Genomic DNA, 27,768 nt, shown 5'->3' with positions numbered 1-27,768 from the left:
ACAGAAAGGGACATTACAAGTAGACAGAGAGACAGGCAGAGAGAGGGGGAATACAGGCTCCCCGCTGAGCAGAGACCCCCCCGCCCCATGCGGGGCTAGATCCCAGGACCCTGAGACCATGACCTAAGCCAAAGGGAGAGGCTTAACCTACTGAGCCACCCAGGAGCCCCAATAATTTTGTTATTAAATGATATTTTTATTCCTAATTCTTTTTTTATTAAAGATATTTATTTATTTATTTATTTATTTATTTATTTGAGACAGCAAGCAAGCATAAGCAGGGGGAGCAGCAGGCAAAAGGAGAAGCAGGTTCCCTGCTGAGCAAGGAACCTGATGCTAGACTCAATCCCAGGACCCTGAGACCATGACCTGAGCCGCAGGCAGAAACTACTGACTGAGCCACCCAGGCGTCCCTTATACTTAATTCTTTATACCATTTTTTCTCTCCAGAAACTTTTAGGATCTTATTTTTTTATCACCATTCTCCTTGGGCTTTTTTTCCATTTATTCTTTTGGTACCTCGTAAGCCCTGGAGATGTTCTTTGATTCTGGGAAGTGTTTTTGTACTACTTGTTGATAATTTTATCACACCATCTGCTCTGTTTTCTTCTTCTACAACTCTTTTTAATCAAAAATTATATTCCTTGGGGGCTCCTGAGTGGCTCAGTGGGTTAATCCTCTGCCTTCAGCTCAGGTCCTGATCCCAGGGTCCTGGGATCGACCCCCAAATCAGGCTCTCTGCTCAGCGGGGAGCCTACTTCCCCCTCTCTTTCTGCCTACTTGTGATCTTTCTCTCTCTGTGTCAAATAAATAAATAAAAAATCTTTAAAAATATATATATATTCCTTAATCTGATACTCTAGTTTTCTTAAGCTTTCTTTTCTGTATTCTACTTTTATTTTTCTATTTTGTTTTTTGGTTTAAAAGATTTTCACAACACTGTCTTCTAATCCTTTCACAAGGATTGGCTATCATAGTTTTAATTTCCAATAACTCTTTCTTTGGCCCTAGTTGTTCCCTTCTTTTTCACAGCATTCTGTTCTTGTTTTATAGATGCAGTATTTTCTCTTATCTCTTCCTTAGTACTTAGGCACTAGAAAACTGATTGGAAGCTTATAGAGAGCTTAACTATACAGTAGTAAGACAGCCCACCAGCCTTTATTGGAAACACCCAAAAGTCAGTGTTCATAAAATTTTTTCCTTGTGCTGTTCTTCTTTAGCAAAAAATTCCACCGGTCTCTTTCCTGGAGGATATACATCCTGGGTATATATCTAGAGTTGGCAAGAGAAGAGTTAGAGTTTCACCATTCAGTATGCAGACTTACTTAAGTCCCTACATCATTTTCATTCCTACCCTTGACCCTTACCTTTTCTATGTCTACCAGCCCTAAGTCTATTTGCCCTGGTTTTGTTTCTCTAATGAATATAATTCTCTTTCCTGTGGCTGTTGGGGAAGGTAGTCACCTGGCTGGGCAAGGTGGGTGTGGCTATCTGGAGATCCAACTGCCCCTTATATAAACTTCAAATAATTTCTGTATTTTCAGTTCCCTTCCTCACCCCCATCTTCCACAGTACCTGGTGCTTCTAACTCCTGTGCTTTTCTGAGGTTTTACAGATAATCTGGCCTAGTCCTGTTGTCATTACCTCCAGCGGGCATTTGTTTCACCTTCTTCTATGTGTTGAGTCATTTATGAATTGTGCATCTACTTTCCAACCTTATATATTATAATTTTAGATTATAGATAGAGATCCCTATAGGTGGAGTTTTATTTTTGAGGATTTTCAAGAGATGAACAAGAGTTTTAAAGTGTTTGTTTCCAATATTCAGAGAAAACTCTTGTCATAGTTAATTAGTAAGGAGGAACAGGGAGTCATCTGTAATATCATAAGGTTCTAATTTCTTCATAGAAATCCAGTCCAGCCCAGAACTCAAAGCAGCGTATTTCCCCCAAGTACATTTTTAACCGTCCCTACTTATCAGTGGGCTTCTGAAAACAGTCTCAGATTTCCCTCATATTCATTCCCTCAACTCTGCAACTTTAAAAGACATCTGCTTTTTTCTAAATATTTTGTATAAACTAGCTCCCACTTCTTTAGAAGAATCAGAATAAATATCACTTTGGAAGTACATTGAATGCTGAAGAGCTTCCATCATCATCATCATCATCATCAACTTACTCATTTAGAATGGATGTTTTGAATGCATAGAATACGAGACTAAAGTTAAGGCAGTGAACAAAACAGACACAGTCCCTGCTGTTTTGTAGCCCACGTTCTTGCGGTGGGAGAAAGCCAATAAACAAACGTAATATGTCAGATCGTGATGAGTGCTGAAAAGAGCTCCAGGAATTACATCTCCCCACATTGTCACTTCTTAGTCTCTCTTTCATCAAGTTTATGTTCAATATTTGGAAAATGTTACATATTGTTAGTAGGAAATTAGTGACTACACTTAAGAAGTAATCTCATTTTCAAGTACATGATTTCGTGTCTATCTTAAGCAAAATGTAAATAAATCTTTTTTGTGCCTAAAGATGGGATATCTTCAAATTTATATTAAACCTTACATAAGAAATGGCCCTTTAAATTAAAATTGATGTTGATGTTCAAGATTTGGAAAATGTTAAATATTGTAAGTAGAAAATTAGTGATTATTTACACTTACTCAAGGAATATATTTTAAATTTCATGATTACTTTTTCCTTAAGCAAAATAGAAATGCACGTGTTTGTGCTAGAGATAGGATAGTTTTAAGTTTATAGTGAATGTTGTATAAGAAATGGCACCTACGGGACACCTGGGTGGCTCAGTTGGTTGGACGACTGCCTTCGGCTCAGGTCATGATCCCGGAGTCCCCAGATCGAGTCCCGCATCGGGCTCCCAGCTCCACGGGGAGTCTGCTTCTCCCTCTGACTTTCTCCTCGCTCATGCTCTCTCTCACTGCCTTTCTCTCAATAAATAAATAAAAATCTTTAAAAATTAAAAAAAAAAAAAAAAGAAATGGCACCTAAATATCCCAGTAATTGTGCCATGTGTTACATTTTAAGTATATAAGTTTGTTCTTGGAAGCATAGAGCAGAAGCCAGCAATCTTACTTATCACTATAACAGGCCAGTAAGCAGAAGCCTTTTCAGTAAGATTTTCAAATCAATTAGCATTTTGATGAAGTAAGCTAATATATGTGAATTAAAAGTGTCTGTGAAAAACCTCTTGATTTGATAGACAAAGTTCTTAGTGCCAGTTCTTGTACATCAGTAATTATAATTGGTATTTTCAGGTCATAATGTTAGGTGGGGAGGAGAGTGCAAAGGAGCAACTACGGGATGCTAATTTTCATGTAAGAAAGAAAGAGATATATAAAAATACATATGTATCTGCTTATTTGTACAAAAGAAATACAGGAAGGATTAACCAGAAGGAAAAGATACTGGTTACCTAAAGCAGATTAGTGGGATGGAGAATAGGAAGAAATGGGTAATGGAAATGGGGTACCCATTAAGATGAAGAGAGATGTGGCACTCCTTTGCATATATCTTTTTGTATAGCTGTGACTCCTAGAAACATAGTGATGTTTCATATACCCAGAGCATGATTAAAACCAACAACTATGTTGGGGTCAAGGAAGCCCAAAGTGGAATCCAAACATTTACAAATAAATCTCACTGTATTTCAAGAATTTATCCATTTTATTTAGAGTGAGAGAGAGTGCACACATGTGAGCAGGGAGGGAGTAGAGGGAGAGAGAGAATCCCATGCAGACTCCATGCTAAGTCATGCTGGGTGTGGAGCCCAGTGCAGGGCTCTACCTCACAACACTGAGGTCATGATCAAGATTTGGAGCCAAAATCAAGAGCTGGATGCTTAACCAGCTGAGCCACCCGGGTGCCCCAAACCTAACTGTATATCAAATGGGTAACATGACCACACCAAAGAACGCAGTTTGGAAGACAACATCTTGACTGAATACTGTAAGGCTAGACAAAAAGAGCTATGCATAATGCTATATTCTGATTAATAAGTGTGTTTCTCACAGGAGTATGGTTAGCAATTCTGAAAATCCTTCGTGTATGTATTAGAGAATGGATCGAGTAAATAAAAATATTGTAAATAGCAACCCCAGGTTTCTCATTGTTGGAGAAGGAAGTTAACAAATGAGGAAAGGGAAATCGAAAGTGAGCCAGGTGGCACTGGATTGAAATCTAAGGTATCAGTGTATATTCACAATTTTTAATATGTATATCTGTATCTATAGCTACTTCTATAGATATATTTAGAGAGAGATACAGAAATATAGATGAATCTTTGCGTGTGAATTAGTGTATGTATGTGCATTTCCTAGCTCTCTCCACCAAGAGGGCCCCAAATCAAAGGCACTTCAATAGCACTAAGCACACCTACTGTTCAGATCTTGTTTTATAAACACCATTCTCCAGTAAAAGAAACCAGGGCTCTGAAGAAGTTAAATGATGCCAGGTCTGGAGTAGAGTAAATTTAAGAAGAGCCTGGAGCATGTTATGGTGCCAGAAAATAAGAAAGTGCTTTTAAAAAGATGGGGGTGGGGAAGATGGGGGACTTCTTGAAAAAACACAGATACCAACCTGGAAGGATTTCTAGGATTTCCTAGAAGGAAATCCTAATGACTGAAGCTGGAGCAAAGTGACAACAAAATAAATATAGGACTGGATATAACTAATGGAATAAAATAATTCCATACTTAAAATCACTCAAGTAAACAAATGAGGCGGGAGGAAGGATAGCTCACTCATCCAGTAGAATTCCGATAGTAAATGTAGAAGAAAAAAGGGAGGAAATAGAGCATCACTCTCAGGCAAACACTACATGGTAGTTGTTGCAGACAAGATCCACTGATGGATACTAAAATCATTGGGCAGAAATTTGAGGAGAAACAGGATTAGCATTGTCTCCAAGTGTCTCCCCCAAGATATGTATTAACTACAAAGAGAAAGAGAGTAACTTTATAGTAAACAAATCTGGCAGAAACATTTACCTTAACCAAGGCGATCAAGGTCAGCATTACCAGTTACAAAACATGTCAACATCGCGGGCCCCGTGATGGGATCCACTGAGAAGGACACAACACTGTTTTTGTGGTATTCTTGCCCAGAAATCTCAGTTGGATTATGAGGAAAACGTTGGACAAACCCAAACTGACATTCACCAGAATAACTGATCAGTACTCTTCGAAAATATCAAGGTCACGAAAGATAAAGCCCGAGGAACTCTTACAGACTTACCCTCACAGGAGTGTGAGGAGAAATAACAACTAAATGTGATACAGGACCGAAAGAATCTTGGAACAGAAAAAGGACATTAGTGGAAAACTGGTAAAATTTTAATAATGCCTTTAGTAATGTGCCAGTGTTATTTCCTAGGTTTGATAATTACGCTATGATTATGTAAGATATTAATAAAAAGAGAAGCTAGGTGAGGGATATACAGAAACTCTGTGTACTACTTTTGTAACATTTCTGTAAGTCTAAAATTAGTTCAAAATAAAAAGTTAAAAAATAAATAAAAGTCCTACTGCCAAAAAAAAAAAAAAAAGGTAGATCTCCAAGCTGGAAAATTACTGAGGCAGAACCCAAGTCTGAAGGCTATTCTAAGCCTCCAGCCCCAGGGTAAGGATTAGAGTCAGAGTTGAGGGACTAGGAAAGGCAAGCAAAGGTCCTTACTCATACTAAACCCTGGAAATATTAGAAGACACACTAAAGTGTTGGAAGGGATGTGCTGAGCTAGGAATCATTCAGGTGGGGATGAGGGAATTCAAGGAGTGATGAAAATGAGACCTGGAGTAAGAATATGAGAGCAGACCTGAAGGGAGAATTTAAATAGTACAAGTGCCAGTCATTATGTAAATCAAGTTTTTATTTCCAGCAGAATTCCAGATAGTCAGAGCTGTCCTTTTCTTTATGTGAGATTAGCTTAATCCTGTCACAGATTATTCAAGCAGAAAACAGTCTTTGGAGAGTAAAGGTCTGGGATTTTTAACCGGAGCCTGACAGGTTTGCAGCCACTTAATCATTTGATTAGGCCCTTTGATGAGGATTATACTTCATCTTATGATTTCTTATATACAACACTAAATCAAAGCTTTTTTATTTTTTTCTTTAAGATTTTATTTTTTAAGTAATCTCTACACCCAGTGTATGACTTAAACCCACATCCCCAAGCTCTAGTTTCATGCTCCACAGAATGAGCCAGCCAGGGGCCCCATATCAAAGTTTCTTTTTTTTTCAAGATTTTATTTATTTGACAGAGAGAGAGAGAGATCACAAATTGGCAGAGAGGCAGGCCAAGAGAGAGGGGAGAAGCAGGCTCCCTGCTGAGCAGAGAGCCTGATGCGGAGCTCCATCCCACGACCCTGAGATCATGACCTGAGCAGAAAGCAGAGACTTAACCCGCTGAGCCACCCAGGCTCCCCTTAAAGTTTCTTATACCCAAAGCTAGTCTTTTCTTTTGTCTGTATAGCCTACAAACCTTTTTCTTTCTTCCCTCATAGAAGTAATCTAAAATTTACTTACTATTGGGGTGTCTGGGAGGCTCTGTCAGTTAAGTGTCCTACTCTTGATTTTGGCTCAAGTCATGATCTCAAGGTCATGAGGTCAAGCCCTGCATCAGGCTCCGTGCCCAGTGTGGAACCTGTTTAAGATTCTCCTTTCCCTCTGCCCCTCCCTTCCTCTGCCTCTCTAAAAAAATAAATAAGTAAAATTTACTCTCTATCTTTCCCAAAGAATTAATATAATTCTGGTCATATCTGACATATTTTGACTAGAATTATTTTAATAAAAAGCCTAGGGATTTAACATAAGAAAAACTTGACATGGAGAGAAATTAATAATAAAAGAGGCATAGCTGAAAATGAAATTTCAACAAATCATCATGAGAGACAAGAATTCAAGGAAAAAGGCTCTACCTGCTGATTTATTGGGGGTAGACTAATTCTGAATCATTTCCAAGAAGTTGACATGATAGTGATTGAACACAAGTGGCCATGGTAACTTTCTCAAAGCTGCAGGAAAAAATCTAATACCATTGAACACTGGTCCAATGAGAGACTGAAGGAAAAAACGACATTAGCAGACTTGTTTCCTATTTGTATGTGTAGGAAAAGTCGTAGATGATGTCAACACACAATTTGGAGGAAGCACCAGATAGGTTTGACAAATGAACCTGTGTTTGTTGGTTACTGTGTGTGCATGTTCTATGTGCGTATACTACCAAACTGCTTTGAAATGTCTAGTAAATAGCCTGTTTTGAGCCACAGTGCAAATTCTGTGAAAATGTTAAATGGTCTTTCTACCTGAATTCTGCAAAGCAGTCGAGACTTCCTATTTGGAATGCTGAAGAAATATTTCAAACTAAAAGAAAGAAAGGTAGCCCAGAAGGGGTAGCTTTAGCAGTGTCCTTTGTTAGATAAAATCTCATTCAGCCTAGAGCACAGATGATTTTTAATAAAATCAATAAGAGAAACCTCTTCCTAAGTTTCAGAATTTTTATCTTAAAACTTCTATCCCAATACTTTAGGTAAAGGGTAAGTTCAGCTGATTTGCTCAGCTTTGCTTCACCTCAACATGTGGAAGCTATCAAGGTAAAATATGATGAAAGTTCGTATTGATTCAGAGGTTTGCTGTTTGCTCTTTATGAAGTGGATATTTGTATCCACATGGATATAACCACTGACATTCACTGTTCATTGAGAGGAGAGATCAGCTGCTGCTAGGTTTTCTCTTTGGCTCTTTACATTGTGCTTAAGAAAGGTATAATAAAGCAGTGACCAGTCTATCTAAAGGAAAGAGTGATTTTTAAAATGTAACTTCTCACTTCCAATTCCAAATTATGATCACATCTCATTGCTTCACTCACAAGCAATTTCTGTCCTCAGCTGTCTATGGATGGTAACATTTCGCGTATTAAATTTTTCTCTGTGTGCCTAATGAGAAGGATTTTGGGTGTTTAAAGAAAAAAAGTAACATTTCTAGTATTTGTTAAAGAGCAAGAATGACCTATAGATCGGGAGCCTTTTCAAAACGAAACACTTTAGGGGTACCTAGGTGGCTCAGTCCTTAAGTGTCTGCCGTCAGCTCAGGTCATGATCCCAGAGTCCTGGGATCGAACCCTGCATTGGGCTCCCTGCTCAGCGGGAAGCCTGCTTCTCCCTCTCCCACTCCCCCTGCTTGTGTTCCCTCTCTTTGCTGTGTCTCTCTCTGTCAAATAAGTAATAAAATCTTTAAAAAAATAAAGAACACTTTGGTGGATGACTGTTCCCAGGGCAGTTTTCATCTGCCTAAAAGCACAAAACCAGCAGCCAGAAAAAGAAAGAGTCTTACAGAACTTGGATTATGTTGATGACGATGGAGAGGAGGAGGAGGAGAGGGGGGTAGGGCAATGATGGTGATGGCAGCATCAGCCAACATCACTGTGCATCTTCTTTGTGCTGAGCACCAGTCCAGGTGGTTTCCATACATTCAGGCTGACTCTCCCCTGCCAATTTCATGTTACCTCTTCAGTATTGTCACTTCCGTGGGTAGTACTGAGCCAACAGAGTGCTGTAGATTAAAATGACCGTCTGCACTTAGCTTGAGGCAAAGAGAACAGCCAGAAGGTATGGAGTGAGCTCTGTGCAAATTCAAACAAACAAAAAACCCAGAGGTTAAAACCAGGCTCTAGCCAGACTGCCCAGATGGATGGATGAGATTAAGACTCACACATTTTCTGAGTTCTTTGAATGTAAGACCTGCAGCTAACAAAAATCTCAGTCATTTTCCATTTTGCTGTCATCTAATTCTGGTTGTCTCTGGGCGCTAGAAAATACTAATGATAATTCCTAAATCTGAACTATTTTTTATAAAGCTATTTACAACAACATTAATTTTAAAAAGTAAGGACTTAATAAGTTATATGTGTTTATTGAAATTAACAAGGGTTTTCTGGGGTCATTTTAGTCCTAAGATACAAGATTAGACTTTCTCCTGTACGGTTCCATGCTGAATAAATATTAGAGAGATAAATGTAAATCTTTGTTCTCAGGCTTGTTTCCCATTTCTTAAAATCTAAAACCCAAATTCTGCAAAGGAATCTTATCATCCAAAACTCAGTTTGCATTTATAAATTTTAGTTGTAAATTATATGTGTATATAGTAGAAATACTGTACCAAATTTCTGTCTTAGGTAAAACAGGCCATTTCTGAGATAGCAGCTTTTGGTTTTACTTGAAAAAGTTGTGGAATGCGGAGATGGAAAACCGAGTTAGAGAGCGATCCTACAGTAACCGTGGCTGCTGCTCTTGCTCCCGACAAACCTGTTGGCGTTTTCGTCTCTCTGCTCTAGGTGGTTGCCTATCACTATTGCCAAGCAGATAACGCCTATACCTGCCTGGTCCCAGAATTCGTCCACAATGTTGCTGCCCTGCTCTGCCGCTCACCTCAGCTGACGGCCTACCGGGAGCAGCTGCTTCGGGAGCCTCACTTACAGAGCATGCTGAGCCTTCGGTCCTGTGTCCAAGACCCCATGGCCTCCTTCCGGAGGGGAGTCCTGGAGCCCCTGGAGAATCTCCACAAAGGTACAGATGGGGAGCTCAGAAGGCGAAAGGTGGAAGCTTTGGAGCCCAAGTTTACCTAGAGTGTGTTCTAGAAATGATGATTTTTATCACTTTGCCAAAACCGAATGTGCCACAACTGATGTCCCACAGGATACAATTAACAGAGAAAAGATTTTACTTGAAAAAAATGAAAATTCCTACAGGAACTGCTACTTCTTTCCTCCTTTCCCTCTAAAAATTCTCATTCTCGCTTCCAAATAGAATACATTTTTCTTGTACTCAAGGTAGTAGAGCTTCTAGTCCTCTCTGTAGAGTTCAAAAAAACCAGTACAGCCATGACCCCCACTCCATGTTGCAGAGTTCATGTAGTTAGAAACCTCCTCATCATAATGTTTGGGTTTTTTTTTTTTCATTCCATAGTCAGGTAAAATGAAATGGCGTCTATGGCTACACAACTCTGTGTATTCCTAAACCTCAGCTTTCCACAAAAAACTATGTAAAGGGTATTTAAGATATGTTTAAGAAATGGGGGGGGGATAAAATGGAATCCATCTCCCTCATACTCATGCCCTTCTTCCCTCTTTCCTCTGCAACTCTGGTGTCAGCTGTGGCCTATGCACAAGCATCCCTTCCTTCACCCGTGTTTACCCCATCCCCTTAACAGTGTTTTATCAGTGCTGGAAGCCAGAGAAAAGGACTCGAGCGAGCATGAGGTTCCTGAGCAGTCGTGTTTATTCCTAAGAGACTTATATCTTTCTTGAAGGTTTTGGAGGTGCTCAGTAAGAAAAAATGATTATAACTGCCTTTCTCCTGGCCACCATCTTCAGTTATTTCAACCTCCATACTAGTTACTTGGATATCAGAGTTTCTCTTCTCAACTTTCTATACCTCTACTACCTACCTATTAGCTTCTCTGTACCCTAGACCTTGGAATTTCTCCACAGATATTTTAAAGCCTATTTTCTGTACGGTCAATCTATATCCTGCTAATTCTGCCTTAGTGATGTTTCTCCCATCCATTAGTCTCATATTCATTCCTGCCATTGTCACCTCAAAGGCCATTCAGTTGCTCATGGCATCATGTCTGTACTACTACCCTTCCTGGTCTTCTCTGGTTTGGGGGTTTAGTGCTGCTTTCACATCATAGCACACTTAGAAAATGATAAAAATTTGTATAACATACTGAGATAAAAAAATCACAACTCCTTATAGCTAGACATGACTGGCCTTGAGGTTATAGCTGTGCTAAACCCCCAAGCCCTGAGGGCTAAAGAGGTTCATTTTTAAGTACACCTCTAACCCGTTCTTGACATACCTGGTAGGGAGGCTCTGCCCTAGCCTCTTCGTCCTGTAGACTTTATGTGCTGCTTCCAAATAAAGCTTCATAAAGTATCACTCTCGTCACTTAATTTCTCTGTTCAGAAACCTAACTATTGCTTACTGAATTAACTTCCAGCTTCTTAGTCTAGTGTGTAAGGTACTTGATAGCCTGGGTCCAACCCGCTTTCCAGCCTTACTGTATACTTTTACCTGTATGAATCCTGTGTTTACATGTGAAATACTCATTAGTTCTTAAACACTCACGTACATATTCCTGCCTCCGTACATTTGCTCATTGTTCCATTTCTTGTTATGCCTTCTGCTTACATCTCTATTAGATTTCTACCCATCTTTCAACAACCAGCTAAATGCCACCTTATTCATAAGAGGCCTGATGATCCCCCTGCCAGCCTCTAGTAAGATACAGTATTCTTCCACATTGATATTAGGGGGCTTTTTTTGTATTTTTATTTAGAGTATACTTAACACATTATTATATGCATATTAAGGATTTAAAATTTTATTACTAACATTTATTGAACTATATGTCAGATACTATACTTTGTGCTCTGTAAGAATTAGTTATTTCTGTACCTGTCCTGTCCCTTCTACTAAATTGTATGCTACTGAAGTTAGTAACCTTTTCTCATTCATCTTTTATACTTCGATGTGGTTATGTCACATTGAACACAGTGGGCATTTCAGGAAATAAAGTTTGAACAAATTGAGTGAACATAGAAATTGCTCACATACTGAGTACCTTGAAGGAAGGACAGTGATACAAAGATCTACATCTTATAGCTCATTCAAGGAGAATATCCAAATGCTTGCAGGTTCAGCTCTAGATTGTTAGCCATGACTCATGTGTTTCAATTTTGCTTCTCATGTAGGTCTCCATAAACAGCTTTATAGCCTTATTGATGAATATTGTTCTAAATGAATTTAATTATTCCATCTGATTCCCATGTTCTTACTTTTAAAACAAAATCCCTGTCATGAGCAATAGCTGTAAACAGAATTTATAAAGTAAATGAAATACTAAAAATTATTTTATCAACCATTAAGAGGGCAGGAAAGAAAAACAGAATAAAAATTGTTTTTAGGCAGCTTTTCTGCCCATAGGTCCCGTCCCCATACTTTAATAGAACCACCTTTTTGCGTGCGCGTGCGTGCACACACACACACACAATTTTAAATTAAACAAGTGGAAATCAAAGGCACAGCTTAAAGAATATGGTCAGTGATATCATAGAAGTGTATGGTGACAGATGGTAGCTCCACTGGTGGTAAGCATAGCATAACATATAGAGAAGTTGAACTACATCATAAGCCTGAAACTTATGAAGCCTGAAACAATGTAACATTGTGTGTCAACTATATTCAAATTAAAAAAAATTTTTTGATTAAAAATTTTTGAAAACAAATATAAGAAAATAAAATGGTATTGTGTTAGGCTGCTAACAGAAGCAGTAAGTCAAGCATAAAAGAAAAATACTGTATGATCCCACTTATATGTGGAATCTAAAAAAAATAAAACCAAAAAACAAAATAAAACAAAGCAAACAAAAAAAGCCAATCTCATAGATCCAAAGAAGAGATTGATGGTTGCCAGAGGTGGGGTGTGGGGAAAGGGGTCAAAAAACTTCCAGTTATAAAATTTATAAGTCATGGAAAAATACAGCTTGTGACTATATTTAATAATACTGTATTGCACGTTTTTAACTTGCTAAGAGAGTAAATCTTTAAAGTTCTCATCACAAGAAAAGAAAGTTTGTAATTGTGTAAGGTGATAGATGTTAACAGACTTGTGGTTTTCATTTTACAATGTATGCAAATATCGAATCATTATGCTATAGAACTGAACCAAAAACACAAAATCAAATTAAACTTTTTTAAAAAGCAAAATGCTATACTTAAAGTCAATCATACCAATAATTACATTACATTTAAATGGACTAAGCATTTCTATTAAAAGGCAGAAACTACCAGACTGAATAAAAAGCAAGACCCAACAATATGCTATCTATAAGAGAGGTTATCTGAATACAAATACACAGATTGAAAGTGAAAGGATAGAGAATATATATAATCATGGAGCATAAGAAGGCTGGAGTGGATGTATTAATGTGAGACAGAGCAGACTTCAAGACAAGAAGTGTAACCAGAGGGCCATTTGATAAACATGAAAGAACCAATTTCTGGGAAGATAAAATAATCCTAATGTATATATACCTAATAGCAGAGACTCAAATTACATGAATCATTGTCAAATCACTGTATTGTACACCTAAAATGAATATAACATTGTATGTCAACTGTACTTCACTAATACATATTTTTCAGAAGAATGAAGAAAATATTTCAAATAAGTTTTTTAAGTGAAAAAAAATACATGAGTCAAAAACTAATAGAACTAAAGAGATAAACAGGAAAATAATCATAGCTGGTGATTTTAACAACCTCTCAATAAGTGTAAGAACAAGCAGATAAAAACCAAGTGTGTAGAAGATTTCAGTGACACTGTCAACCAGCCCGATCCACTTACCGTTTATAGACTACTACCCAATAACTGCAGAATATATATTCTTCTTAAGTGCATGAGGACCATATTCTGGGCCATAAAACCAAGTTGGAAGGTTTCTTTGCTTTTCTTTCTTTATTTTTTTTTTAAGACTTATTATTTATTTGACAGAGAATGAGAGAGAGTACAAGCAGGGGGAGCAGCAAGTAGAGGGTGAAGCAGACTCCCCACCAAGCAGGGAGCCTGGTGTGGTGCTCAATCCCAGGGCCCTGGACCATGACCTGAGCTGAAGGCAGACACTCAACTGACTGAGCCACCCAGGTGCCCCAAGTCTAAAGGTTTCAAAAAATTAAAATCTTATAGAAAATGTTATCTGACATAATGGAATTAAATGAGAAATCGATACAAATAAAATCCCCCAAATATTTAGAAATTTAACAACATACTTCTAAATAACCTATAAGACAAAGAAGAAATCACAGAGGAAATAATAAAGTATCTCAAAATGAGTAGTGTAAAATCAATGTCTAAGTTTCTGACTTCATAAACTAGAAAAAAATGAGGAAAATAAACCCAGAGTAAGCAGAAAGAAAAAAACAGTAAAAACAAGAACAGACATCAATAAATAGAAAAAAAATTAATATTTAAAATGAATAAATTCCTAGCAAGACTGATCAAGAAAATGAGAAAAAAAACTCAAATTAACATCAGATATAAAAGGGAGATAGCTTTATAGTTCCTATAGACATTAAAAGAAAAATAAGGAATTATTATAAACATCTTTTTTTTTTCCATGGGACTCAATCCCAGGACCTTGGGATCATGATCTGAGCTGAAGGCAGGCAGACGCTTAACCATCTGAGCCAATCAGGTATCTCTATAAACATCTTTATAACATAAATTCAACAACATAAACTGGACAGATCCTCTAAACAATACAGTTTACTGGGGCACCTGGGTGGCTCAGTGGGTTAAGCCTCTGCCTTCAGCTCAGATCATGATCTCAGGGTCCTGGGATCGAGCCCCGCATCGGGCTCTCTGCTCAGCGGGGACCCTGCTTCCCCCTCTCTCTCTCTGCCTGCCTCTCTGCCTACTTGTGATCTCTCTTTCTCTCAAATAAATAAATTAAAAAAAAAATACACTGAAAGTGACTCAAGGGAAATAGACAATCTGAATAGTCCTTATCTATTTAATTTAATTTGTCATTTAAAAGGAAAAAAATCTTCAACCAAAGAACTCCAGGCTCACATGGTTTCACTGATGAATTGTTTTCAATATTTAAAGAATAAGTAATATTTCTGCAAAACTAATAAAATTCAAAAAGGTAAGAAATATACATATGTCTTCAGAAAACTAGAGGAGACAAACATTTCTCAACCTGTGTTATTAGATAAGTTACACTGAAACCAAAATACAGTAGGGATCTCATAAGAAAAGAAAATTATAGGTCAGTATTTCTCATGACTATAAGAACAAAGTCCTGAAAAAACTAATAGCAAATCAGTTAGTCTTACTTGATCAAGAATGAAATGTTAGTTTAACATTTGAAAATTTAGGGCTCTCTGCTCAGCAGGGAGCCTGCTTCCCCCTCCCCCCGCACCTGCCTCTCTGCCTACTTATACACTCTGTCAAATTAAAAATTAAAAAAATTGAAAATTTATCAGTGTAATTCATCATATTAACAATTAATGAGAAAATCTATATGTCTTTATATAAATACATATTTATATAAAATATATGCATACATAATCTTTTCAATAAATGCAATAAAGCATTTGACCAAATATTATAATTAACAATAAAACTTTCTACAAACTAAGAATAGAAGAAAACTTAGTGTAATAAAGGAAAACTCCAAAAAACATACAGCTAACAATGAAATGTTAAATATTTTCCCCCTAATAGCGAGGAACAAGACAAGAATATTCCTTCACTCACACCACTTACATTAAACTCAACATTCCACTGGTAGTCCAAGCTAGCACAAGAAGAAAACAAACAAGCAAATAATAAAGATTGGAAAAGAAGAAATAAAACTGTCTTTATTTGTAGATTATTTACCTAAAATACTCTCAGGAATCCACAAAAGAAAAAATAAGCCTACTAGAACTAATAATAAATATAGAACTCCAGGCTATAAGGCCAATATGCATATATCTATTGTATTTTTATACTGGCAGAAAACAATTGAAAATTGAAACTTAAAAAGTAGTGTGGCAGGGTATCTGGGTGGCTCAGTTGGTTAAGCAACTGCCTTCCGCTCAGGTCATGATCCTGGAGTCCCGGGATTGAATCCCACATCGGGCTCCCTGCTCCATGGGGAGTCTACTTCTCCCTCTGGTTTTCTCCCCTCTAATGCTCTCTCTCACTCTCTCTGTAAAATAAATAGATAAAATCTTAAAAAAAAAAAAAAAGTAGTTTTTGGTTTTTTTTAAGCTTCTTTATTTAAGTAATCTTTACACCCATGAGGCTTGAACTCATAACCCTGAGATCAAGAATCACACGATCCGGGGTGCCTGGGTGGCTCAGTTGGTTAAGCAACTGCCTTCGGCTCAGGTCATGATCCTGGAGTCTCAGGATCGAGTCCCGCATCAGGCTCCCTGCTCAGCAGGGAGTCTGCTTCTCCCGCTAACCTCTCTCCTCTCATGCTCTCTCTCTCATTCTCTCTCTCTCTCTCAAATAAATAAATAAAATATTTAAAAAAAAAAAAAAGAATCACACGATCCTCCAACTGAGCCAGCCAGTTTCCCGGTAGTGTGGCAGTTTTAAAAGATGGCTGTAAATTCTTTGGCATTCCTCCTAACCAGAGTTGGGGGTCTTTGTCTCCTCCTCTTGAATTTTTTTAGCAGGCTTGTGACTGCTTCAACCAATAGAATACTATAAGCTGATGCTAGGTGACATCTTGAGGGTAGGTCATAAATGTCCACACAGCTTTCATCTTGTTCACTGAAACACTTGCTTTTGGAGGATTGCATTGTCATGTAAGAAGTAAAGAAGTACCAACACTTAAGTGTTCCGGTTGACTAGCGCTGACATGGGAGTTTTTGTTCCAGGTGATTTCAGCCCACAGCCATTTGAGTAACCCCTAGAGGTCTGATGCAACAGTAGTTAACTATAACAAACAATATATTTATTTTATTTTATTTTATTTTATTTTTATTTTTTCAGTGTTGCAACTTTCATTGTTTATGCACCATACCCAGTGCTCCATCCAATACATGCCCTCCACAGTACCCACCACCAGGCTCACCCATCCCCCTACCCCCTCTCCTCCAAAACCCTTACTTGGTTTCTCAGAGTCCATAGTCTCTCATGCTTCCTCTCCTCCTCCAATTTATCCCAATTCACTTTTCCTTTCCTTCTGCTAATGTCCTCCATGTTATTCCTTATGCTTCACAAGTAAGTGAAACCATATGATAATTGACTTTCTCTGCTTGGCTTATTTCACTCAACATAATCTCTTCCAGTCCCGTCCATGTTGATACAAAAGTTGGGTATTTATCCTTTCTGATGGCTGCATAATATTCCATTGTATATATGGACCGTATCTTCTTTATCCATTCATCTTTCCACAGTTTGGCAGTTGTGGCCATTGATGCTATGAACATTGGGGTACAGATGGCCCTTCTTTTCACTACATCTATATCTTTGTGGTAAATACTCAGTAGTGCAATTGCAGGGTTATAAGGTAGCTGTATTTTTAATTTTTGAGGGATCTCCACACTGTTTTCCAAAGTGGCTGCACCACTGGAACAGAGTGGAGAGTCCAGATATGGACCCTCAACTCTATGGTCAAATAATCTTTGACAAAGCAGGAAAAGATATCCAGGGGAAAAAACAGTCCCTTCAATAAATGGTGCTGGGAAAATTGGACAGCTATGGTTAGAGGAATGAAACTCAACCATTCTTTTACACCATACACAAAGATAAACTCGAAATGAATGAAAGACCTCAACATGAGGCAGAAATCTATCAAAATCCTAGAGGAGAACATAGGCAGTAACTTCTTCGACATCAGCCATAGCAACTTCTTTCAAGACACGTCTCCAAAGGCAAAGGAAACAAAAGCGAAAATGAACTTTTGAGACTTCATCAAGATAAAAAGCTTCTGCACAGCAAAGGAAACAGTCAACAAAACAAAGAAGCAACCCACGGAATGGGAGAAGGTATTCTCAAATGACACTACAAACAATATTTTATGTAGTGCCAAAGTACTTAAGAAAAAATTAACAAAAGATGGTAAGACCTCCTCAGTGAAAGCTACAAAACAAAACAAAACAAAACAGAAATAAATAAAAAAAGAAAGCTACAAAACATTTTAGAGTGAAATTACAGAACTTAGTAAATGGAAATATACCTAGTTTGTAGATTAGAATTTTTCCCCCACATTGGTCTATAGAGTCAACATAATCTAAAGACACTTCACAAAAGAAGATACCAAGTGCGCCTACAAGCACAAGAAAAGGTGTTTAACATCATTAGTCATCAGGAAAATGCAAATTAAAAACACAGTGAGACACCACTTTACTCCCACTAGAATAGGTTAAAATGTTTTAAGTCAAGCGTCAAATGTTGGTGATGGTGATGAGCAGCTGGAACTCTCACATGATGCTGGTGGGAGTATAAGATGGTACAACTACTTTGGAAAACTGGCAGTTCTTTATAAAGTTAAATATAAATCTGCTTTATGACCAAGAAATTCTACGCCTATGTATTTACCCAAAAGAAATGAAAACATATGTCTACAAAAAGACTTGTACAACAATGTTCATAGCAGCTTTATTCATAGTAGTTAGAAACTGGATACAACCCAAATGTCCTTCAACAGAATGGATAAACAAGTTGTTGTATAGTCACTCAATGGAATACTTCATAATATTAAAAAGGAACTAACTAATAATATATATAATAATATATATAATAATAATATACTCAACATATGTAGAGGAATCTCAATATCATGTTAAACAAAAGAAACAAGTGTATATAGTCTATAGTGATAGAAGAATGATTGCCTATTAAAGATTGACTGGGAGGGAACCTAAGAGAAATTTCTGGAATGATGACAATGTTTTATATTTTGATTGGCATGTTAGTTACATGATTTACATATATTTATCAAAACTGATCAAAGTGTGCAGTTAAGATCTTCACAATTAACTCTAAGTAAATTTTATCACAATAATTTTTAAGATAGATTATTTTTAAAGGTGGCTGAAGCTTTCTTTCCAGGGAAGTTCAGTGGAAAACATTTTCAGTTTAGATTCAGAAGCTAGATTTCAAATTGTACATTTTTCTTTTAAAAAATGAAAAGTCATGGGGCTCCTGGGTCGCTCAGTTGGTTAGACATCTGCCTTTGGTTCAGGTTGTGATCCCAGAGTCCTAGGATTGAGTCCTGCATTGGGTTCCTGCTCAGTAGGGAGTCTGCTTCTCCCTTGCCCCGTTAGTGCGCGCTATTGCGCGCTCACTCTCTCTCGCTTGCTCACTCTCTCAAATACATAAATAAAATCTTTTTTTTTTTAATAGAAATATTTTCCTTTTTTTTCCTTTCTTTTTTTTTTTAATTTTATTTAATTATTTGACAGAGAGAGATCACAAGCAGGCAGAGAGGCGGTCAGAGAGAGAAGGGGAAGCAGGCTCCCTGCTGAGCAGAGAGCCTGATGTGGGTCTTGATCCCAGGACCCTGAGATCATGACCTGAGCCAAAGGCAGAGGCTTAACCCCCTGAGCCACCCAGGTGCCCCTAAATAGAAGCATTTTCACAATACTCTAAGGTTCTACAAGTGTAGTGACAAAAACACATACAGGGATGCCTGGATGGCTCAGCTGTTTCAACATCCGACTCCTGATTTTGGCCCAAGTCATGATCTCAGGGTCATGAAATTGAACCTCACCACCACCATTAGGCTTTGTACTGGGAATGCAGCCAACTTAAGATTCTCTCTCTCCCCCTCCCTGCACACATGTGCAACCTCTCTAAGGAAAAAAAATTATTTTTGTTTAAAGATTTTATTTATTTATTTGACAGATAGAGATCACAAGTAGGCAGAGAGGCAGGCAGAGAGAGAGAGGAGGAGGCAGGTTCCCTGCTGAGCAGAGAGCCGATGTGGGGCTCAATCCCAGGACACTGGGACCATGACCTCAGCCGAAGGCAGAGGCTTTAACCCACTGAGCCACCCAGGCACCCCCCAAATTTTTTTTTTTTTAATAACAAAACACATACATGCAAAACAAATAGAAAAGTTTTGCAGTTTCCTGGTGAGCTCTTGCTTCAGCCACCGATACACAATGAAAGGAGATACTAATTTGTTATCACAACTAAAAGGAAGATAATTCACATGTAATGTGCAGCTTTTCTGAACAAAAAATGTTGTCTGATATGAGCTTTCCTTTCACTTTTGATAATTTCTACACAGTATACCAGTGAAATCCCATGCAGTAGGATTTAGTTCTGACTATAGTACTAGCTACCATCTCTTCTCTTGCAGTCTCTGTCCTTCTTATTTCTCTCAGATTCCTAGGTACAGAGTCTCAGAATAGGGGTGCTAATAAGCACATGAGTTCCAGCATTTGTTAAGTGTATGTATAAGTAAGGGCAGTAGGGAATCCCTGGTGAATACAGTTTTACAAGGGAATAAAAACAAAGGTTAAAGGGCTTAGAAGCTTTTCCAGGGACTTGTCAGCTAGAACAGTGGCTTCTAAGCACCAGTCCCTTCGAAGTTTTCATTCGTCCATTAACAAAATAAGAAAACAAACAGCCTAGAATTTGTGAATATAGTTTGGTATATACATGTATGTAAAAGTTAGATTACATCTTTCCTTTTTTTTAATATTAAAGTATTTTTATACTATGAACTAATGGTGATAGTAGATGGTAATTGCACTTTAAATGTTCTTACTGGTCGGATGCCTGGCTGGCTTAGTAGGTAGAGCACAGCACGTGACTCTTGAACCTTGGGGTCGTTAGTTCAAGCATCATGTTGGGTATAGAGTGTACTTTAAAAAGATAATAATAAATAAGAAACAGCAATCCTTTGTTGGTCCCCAATTTTTTTTTTAATTTTTATTTGTCTGTAAAACCTTTTAAAGCTACTGATGATAGAGTATGTATTTAAAGAACCTGCAGAAATTTGGAAATGAGCATGCAGAAGCATTCTGTAAGGCTAGTTGCATTTGAGAGGTGAAAGCTAAATATCATTAAGTCCTCATCTCTTAAATTTATAACTGAGATACCTTATTTAGCAGAGGAAAAGGAAATTTTTTAGGAATACTTCTCATTGTTTTACAATATTAGTACCATTTGGAAATTCTTTGCATTTATTCTTAATCCTAAAAAAAGTAATCTTAGATAAACATGATGTCCTTATTTCTTAACAGTGAAATATTTTTGATACTTCCTTTATATCACCTGTATTAATAGGTGACTTCTAAATAACCTCTTCAAGGAAGCAAATCTCCAAAAAAAGGAAAAAATAGCCAAGATTGAGAACAGTGTAATTATCATAAGTGGGATATACTTCCTTTTTAAAAAAAAAGAAATGATACATTGTCTACTTTACTCTTGGCATGAGTAATGTAATCTGCTGGGAATTTATGCAAATAAAAATATGATTTTTAATCAGCTATGGAATTATCTCATTCATTAAAATGTCCAGATCACAATTTAGAGCATGTTCTTGATCTTTATGCTTAAGAATGTGTTTTAAATGTTTTTCCCAAAGAAAATCCCAGCAAATGCATTATCACCAGACTTTTTCTTCACTGGGAGATCATGGCTTTCTGACAAAGGAGTCTGGGTGAAGTTAAGGGAGATGTAGTTGAAGTTGGGGAGGCAGTGATGTGCTGATAAAATTTTAACAGCCAGCTGGAGAGGGAGGGTTTGTAATATTTGCCCATTTCCACTGTGTAAATAAATATTCCCACCTTGGCCAGTTTTAGGCTACCAGCTGTTTAACAACCAGCTCTTTAAAAGACTGCAGTGGGTTTTCCTGGATCAGTACAGGGTGGCTTCAGCCCACCACTTGGTGGGGCAAGGTGATGGTGCCCAGTAAGGAAGAGATCTATTACAGCTGCCAAGCAGAATGTAATTAGAAAATTCCTCTATGGACATTAAAGGCACAATTATGCTTATGGGTGCCATGGTCCTCGAAATCAAGAACATAAGAGCCCCCGCTTTTGTGGGTCAGTCCATTAGTTCCAAACAACTTTTTTGTCTTTCTTAATTCTTTGGACTCCCTATAGGAATAATGTTTTTTCTTAGTACTATGTCATCAAGGATGTCATTTCATTAATAATCATTGTTAACAGAGCTGGAATCCATAGTTCATTTCAAAGAGTCCAGATAAAAGTAACAGTTAAAATTCTTCATAATTTGAGAACTGACTTATAGTCCTTAGGATATTAAAGTTAAATTGCTATAATATAAAGCTTGTACTTTAGGGGAGAAATAGAAAGTTTTATTAATCATGAAAAAAATCTGCATATTTTCAAGTAGGAAACCAAAATACGTATTTTCGATTGGTCTTGACTCTTATAAGAGCTAGTCTTGTACAGAAGTCCATGGACTTTTCCTTCTGTCCCCAACTTCCTCTTTTCCTCCTCAGACTCAGATATAACCTGTGTTCCATTTCAATGACTTCTTTCTTCCCCCTGCTTTCCTCCTTGCAGAACCTGTTAAGTCCTACTAACCATAGTTGATCCTTAAACAACCCAGAGGTTAGGGTCACTGACACCAACAAAAACAAAAACCCGCATACAACTTGTGACTCCCCCCAAAATTAACTATTTATAGCCTACTGTTGACCTGAAGCCTTACCAATAACATGAACAGTCAATTAGCACATATTCTGTATAATGTATGTATTATGTAATATATTCTCACAATGAAGTAAGCTAGAGAAAAAAGTTATTCAGAAGTCATAAGGAAGAGAAAACACATTTACAGTACTATATTGTATTTATCTTTAAAAAAATCCACATGTAAGTGGACCCATGCAATTCAAAGCCATGTTGTTTAAGGGTCAAATGTAGTAATTTTTACTTACTACTTGCAATTCGTTTGTACTAAAGTGTACCTTTTATTCTCTATAATTTGTTTACTGTCGTTCAAGAATCACTAAGCATTTAATGAGAGTGGAAGCCTGAAAACCCTCCAACCCTTTTTCTACAGCCTAGCCCTAAAGATAAACTGATTTTGTCAAGCTGGGAGAGTATAGAGCTCAGGAGGGAACTAAACATAAAAGTAGCACGTATTTGTCTTTCCCATTGACTCCTTCTTCCTGGGAAGATCACACAAGGGTCTGGTCCCACTGAAGCTGCATTAGGTGCAGTGTAGGAAGCTACTAGTTCTGTAAGATCTTGGGATCCAACCTTCCTTATTCCGATTTCTCTGTTGGCTCGGATTTTTTCTCTTTGTTCCACCCCCCTTCTTTCCCACTAAACATTCACATGAAGGCATATATACTGCTTTGGACTTCACATTAAACCTTTTTCGTAGGGGCAGGTGGGGGGTATGAGAAGGAATTCCCAAAGGAACATGTGACTCTTGTTCTCTTTAATGCTATCAGGTAGAAAAAAACAACACATTCTTTTCAGTATTTTCAAGTTTGGGAGAAAAATGAATTTCCATCTGCAAATTTTCACAAATGTCTTTTTCAGTCTGTTTCACAACTGATAACATGGGGGAGATGATCATCATATATACACTTCATATGTTACATATATAACAAAACTTTCACCTCTGGTAAAAACAAAATGAATTCACTAAATAAATTATTCTTTGTCTTTATAATAAATTATGTACCCTGAGCATTTAGTAAACATACAGATCTTTTTCTAATTTTTTTTCCCCAAACAGATACTTGGTCAAAGACCCAAAAAGAACTCATTTATCCACTTGGTAACTATTAAGTAATCTGTTTCTTTCTGCCTCAGAGAGAAAAATCCCAGACGAAGATTTCATCATCCTAATTGATGGATTAAATGAAGCAGAATTTCACAAACCGGATTATGGGGATACAATTGTTTCATTTCTGAGTAAAATGATTGGAAAATTTCCTTCTTGGCTCAAACTAATTGTAACAGTTAGGACCAGTTTACAGGTATGTTTTTGTTTGCTTTGGGACCATATTTCTCTTGGAGAGTGATTAAACAAACGAAGTTCTAGATTTGTGTTCCCTTAGTGGTTTTTTTTTTTTTTTTTAACACCTCTACCATGTCCTGGAGCACTAGCAAGAATAATTCCCTAAGAGTATATTTTGAGAGTAAGAGATCAGATGATCTAGAGAGAGCAGTCTCTATATATGTATGCCTCTCTTACATAGTGGGATAGGTGGGATAGCATTCCCATTGCTCTGGATAAGTTTTGATAAAGTATCCCTCAATTAACATGAAAATAAAGTCCATTTTTCTAGACCTTGTCCTTAACATAGCAATACAAATTCAGTCCCTAGCACTCTAATTTGCTGTTTGACTTTTGTTGACTTTTTTTTTTTAATCATGTAATGCCATGTAAAGCCCAGTTCTGTCTGCCATTTAGAGTCAGATTTTCTCCTTACCCTCTGCTTCAACTTGAACAACTTTTCTATAACAGGACGGTGTATGCCTTCCTCTAAGAAATATTGGCAGTATTAAGGCTTTAGATTAAATGTACAACAACTGGGAGATAAGATTTTTTTTTTTTTATCTTTTTTACCTTCCATCCTCTCCCACTGATCACTTAATGGCCTGGAAGAAGGACTAGAAATGTGGGACTAAGCCTTCAAAGACATATGGGCTAAGGATAAATGACTCCACCTAATCTCTCACAAGATTACATAAAACCTTGTTCTCACTGTAGCTGAGTTGGTGTTCCCTATTCCTTACATATTCATACTTGGTTTGGATCAGAATTTCTCAACCTTTTTTTTTTTTGCTTAACCATTGCCTTGTTTGTTAAGCATCAAAGTCTCACATATTATACACCTATTCCACTATCTTGATATAGCCCATGTGTAATAATTACTAGTGTGCAGAAAACAGCTTCTCCTTCCTTTTCCCCTCTCCCAGGGACTTAGTGGTACTCCTGCATGTGGACCAATTAGCTTTGCTCCCTTCTTTGATCAGAAACTGTACTTACAATGCTGGCCACCACCTTACAGATGTTCATTATTAATCTCAAAGTAATTTATATTAAAGGATGTGGATAAATCAATGTAAATGCATCTTTACAACTAAAAAATTGTGTAATCTATTGTTACTGGCCAGTAGCTTGATTGTTAAAGAAGAAGGATGAAAAAAAGAAACTTCCAGGAACACAATCTCTGACTAGTTTTACTAAATGTATGCTTAAGAGGTGTTCTTCTCATTTGTATTTTTACATAAGACCATGTGCAATCTCAAAAGACATTTTAAGTATGACTTGAAGAGATGACTTTAACTTTTCAGCTATGCCAAAGGACAGGAAAAGTACTACTATGCATACTAATCTAGGCAAAGTCAAAATTTCAGTGTCCTCATAATTCAAGACCTGTAATAACTTCCCAGATACTTCATTCACTTCGACCAAGAATTTTCTTTTCATTCAGCTCTGACAGTGAAATAATTCATAGCTCTTAAAAAAAAAAACCCTCATATTTGATCATTCATTATTTCCACAGACATTTCTTAAGTACTTCACATGTGTCAGGCACTTCCTAGGAGCTGAAGATCGAGCAGTAAGCAAGACAAATTCTATCGCTGCCCTCATAAAGCTTATATTCCAGTGAGGAACACAAATGAAAACTAAGTGAAAAATTAAACGTATATTAAAATTTTAGATAGTATTGGTGTTATGAAGACAAATGGGATAAAGAGACAGTTATTTTAGACAGGGCAATGGGAAAGCCCTCTCCCAGGAGCCTGGCAAAATAATGAGATCTTATTTACTTTTTTAAAAGATATCTTTGGCTGCTGGCCACAAAGATAATAAAATGTAGGGGATCAAGAATAGGAGCAGTATAGGCGGAAAGTGATGGTGGCTTAGACTAGAGTGGTCATAGCAGGGACCCTGTGAAGTGGTCATACTTGGATTATACTTTGAAGGAGAATCAAAAGGACTTAATGATGGGCTGAATATAGGGTGAGCAAGAAAGAAGATTCAAAAGTAAAACATGGGATTTTGGTGAACAGTTGGGTAAATGCCAGCATGAGGAAAAGAGAAAGATCCCAGACACCTATAATTTGGTGGTAGGCTTGGTAGTGATGCTGTTTGTTGACATGGGGAAGTTTCTGTGGCAGGGGGCAAAATTCATTAGTTCTGATTTAGCCATGTTAAGTTTGTCTATGCAACATCCCAATGATGTAAATGTTGAGTAGACCAAGGTATACGATAAGAGCTCAGGGGAGAGGACTAAGTTGGAAACACAGGTTAGGCCTCATCCAGGCGAGGCGAAAATTACATAAAACCTTAGCAAGAACCATTTCAGTGAAATGATGCGGTTGAAGTCTGATTGCAACAAATAGAGGACAGAATGGGAAGGAGGAACAAGAGATAGGAAATAAGGAAACTCTTCTGTGAAGTTTTGCTAAAAATGGGGACAGAGATATAAGATAGTATTTGGGGGGAGGGATTGTGGTGCCATTCGTCTATGTGATCCAGTAGAGAAAAAGAAACTGATGCAGAAGAAAATAGATACTTAGAGGACCAAAGTCTGTATGCAGATAAAATGTAACCACAAAGCCCTATCACCTTTCCCCAGTATACTTTCCAGCACATCACCAAGGTACCAAACATATTAGAAGTATTCCTTTGGGCTAAGCCCTCTGCAAAAAGTCTCCATTAAAATGTAGTCATCCTATTAGGAAGGTTGGAAAAGCACATTTTTATATGGTGTTCTTTGAGTTCTCATGCATTTCTCTTACTGAATTGTACTTTGACATTATGCCATGGTTTACACTGAGAAAAACTACAACAAAAGAGTTATATGGCGCTCCATTTTCCCTTCACGTTAGGAGTGTTATTTAGAATATTGATCATTAAATCATTCTGAAGGTAGCCTTTATGAAGACCCATAAAAATTTATCTCAAGTCTCAATATTAGGAAAAATTGTGTCCCCTCTGTGCAACAGATGTGTTTTAACCTATGGATACTGATACTTGGACCTGTTTTCCTCTTCGGCCACTCGGAAGTTTAGGATCAATGTGTGGACCTCAGAGTGTATCACAAGAGTTAGGGGAAACTGAAGGTCTTTCTGTCTCTCTCTCTCTCTCCATCTGTTTTAGGAAATTACCAAGCTGCTGCCTTTCCATAGGATTTTTTTGGATCGACTAGAAGAGAACGAAGCCATAGACCAGGATCTGCAGGCTTACATCCTGCACCGGATACACAGCAGCTCAGAGATCCAGAATAACATTTCACTTAATGGCAAAATGGACAATACTACATTTGGCAAACTCAGTTCTCACCTCAAGACCCTCAGTCAAGGGTCCTATCTATACCTGAAACTCACATTTGACCTCATAGAGAAAGGCTATCTAGTATTAAAGAGCTCTAGCTACAAAGTAGTTCCTGTTTCGCTCTCGGAGGTTTATTTGCTCCAGTGTAATATGAAGTTCCCCACCCAGTCTTCCTTTGACCGGGTGATGCCTCTCCTGAATGTGGCAGTGGCCTCTCTGCACCCACTGACTGACGAACATATCTTCCAGGCCATCAATGCTGGTAGCATTGAAGGCACCCTAGAATGGGAGGATTTTCAGCAGAGAATGGAGAACCTCTCCATGTTCCTAATCAAACGCAGAGACATGACTCGTATGTTTGTACATCCTTCTTTTCGAGAGTGGCTTATCTGGAGAGAAGAAGGAGAGAAAACCAAATTTCTCTGTGATCCCAGGTAAGCCATCACCTGTAATAAGCAATTCTGAGCCTATTTTGTATTGATTGCATGGAGCATGGGTATTGAAAGCAATGAGAAGTGTTCTTCATTGAACGTTTCACGCAAAGGCAACATCATCTCTGTTTCTTCCCAAGACAAGGCTGTAATGAGGTTTATTTTCTCACAATGTTATTTCCGTAAGACTCAAACTCTGCATAGATATTTAAAATACCCCCTACCGTCCTATATATTCCTAAATAATTTTCTTTGTGCTACTGAACCCAGGTTATAACTAATTTAGCCATTTCTTAGACTTCCTCAGTGTTCTTCCGATATGAAGAAAGAATTCATATATTGTTCATCTCTTTGACTTAGACCAAAATTGTTTTAAAATTGCAGTTGCCCTTTTAAAAGCCATACCATTTTTAAAGCCACCAGTGACTAAGCCCATTAGAGCCCAGCCAGTGCTAAGGTTTATGCTGGAAAATGGACTCTTAAACCTCATCGCTAAACAGACCTGAAGAGGTCAGCTGGCCTAG

General features: G+C 37.6%; 1 protein-coding gene across 9 annotated transcripts in view; it reads left to right on the top strand.

The window, feature by feature from the left end:
* TANC2 (tetratricopeptide repeat, ankyrin repeat and coiled-coil containing 2) overlaps positions 1-27,768 on the top strand; it is a 375,400-nt gene that overhangs the window by 287,418 nt on the left and 60,214 nt on the right. For all 9 annotated transcript variants that reach the window (XM_047706886.1, XM_047706885.1, XM_047706884.1 and 6 more), the window contains 3 exons: positions 9,349-9,580; positions 23,333-23,499; positions 26,640-27,247. In XM_047706886.1, the coding sequence (XP_047562842.1) occupies positions 9,349-9,580; positions 23,333-23,499; positions 26,640-27,247 (1,007 nt within the window). The remainder of the gene's footprint in view (positions 1-9,348; positions 9,581-23,332; positions 23,500-26,639; positions 27,248-27,768) is intronic.

Source organism: Lutra lutra, chromosome 16 (assembly GCF_902655055.1).
Source record: "Lutra lutra chromosome 16, mLutLut1.2, whole genome shotgun sequence".
Classification (NCBI taxonomy): domain Eukaryota; kingdom Metazoa; phylum Chordata; class Mammalia; order Carnivora; family Mustelidae; genus Lutra; species Lutra lutra.
The sequence above is the reverse complement of the archived record's forward strand: the minus strand, read 5'-3'. Positions and strand labels throughout refer to the sequence as shown.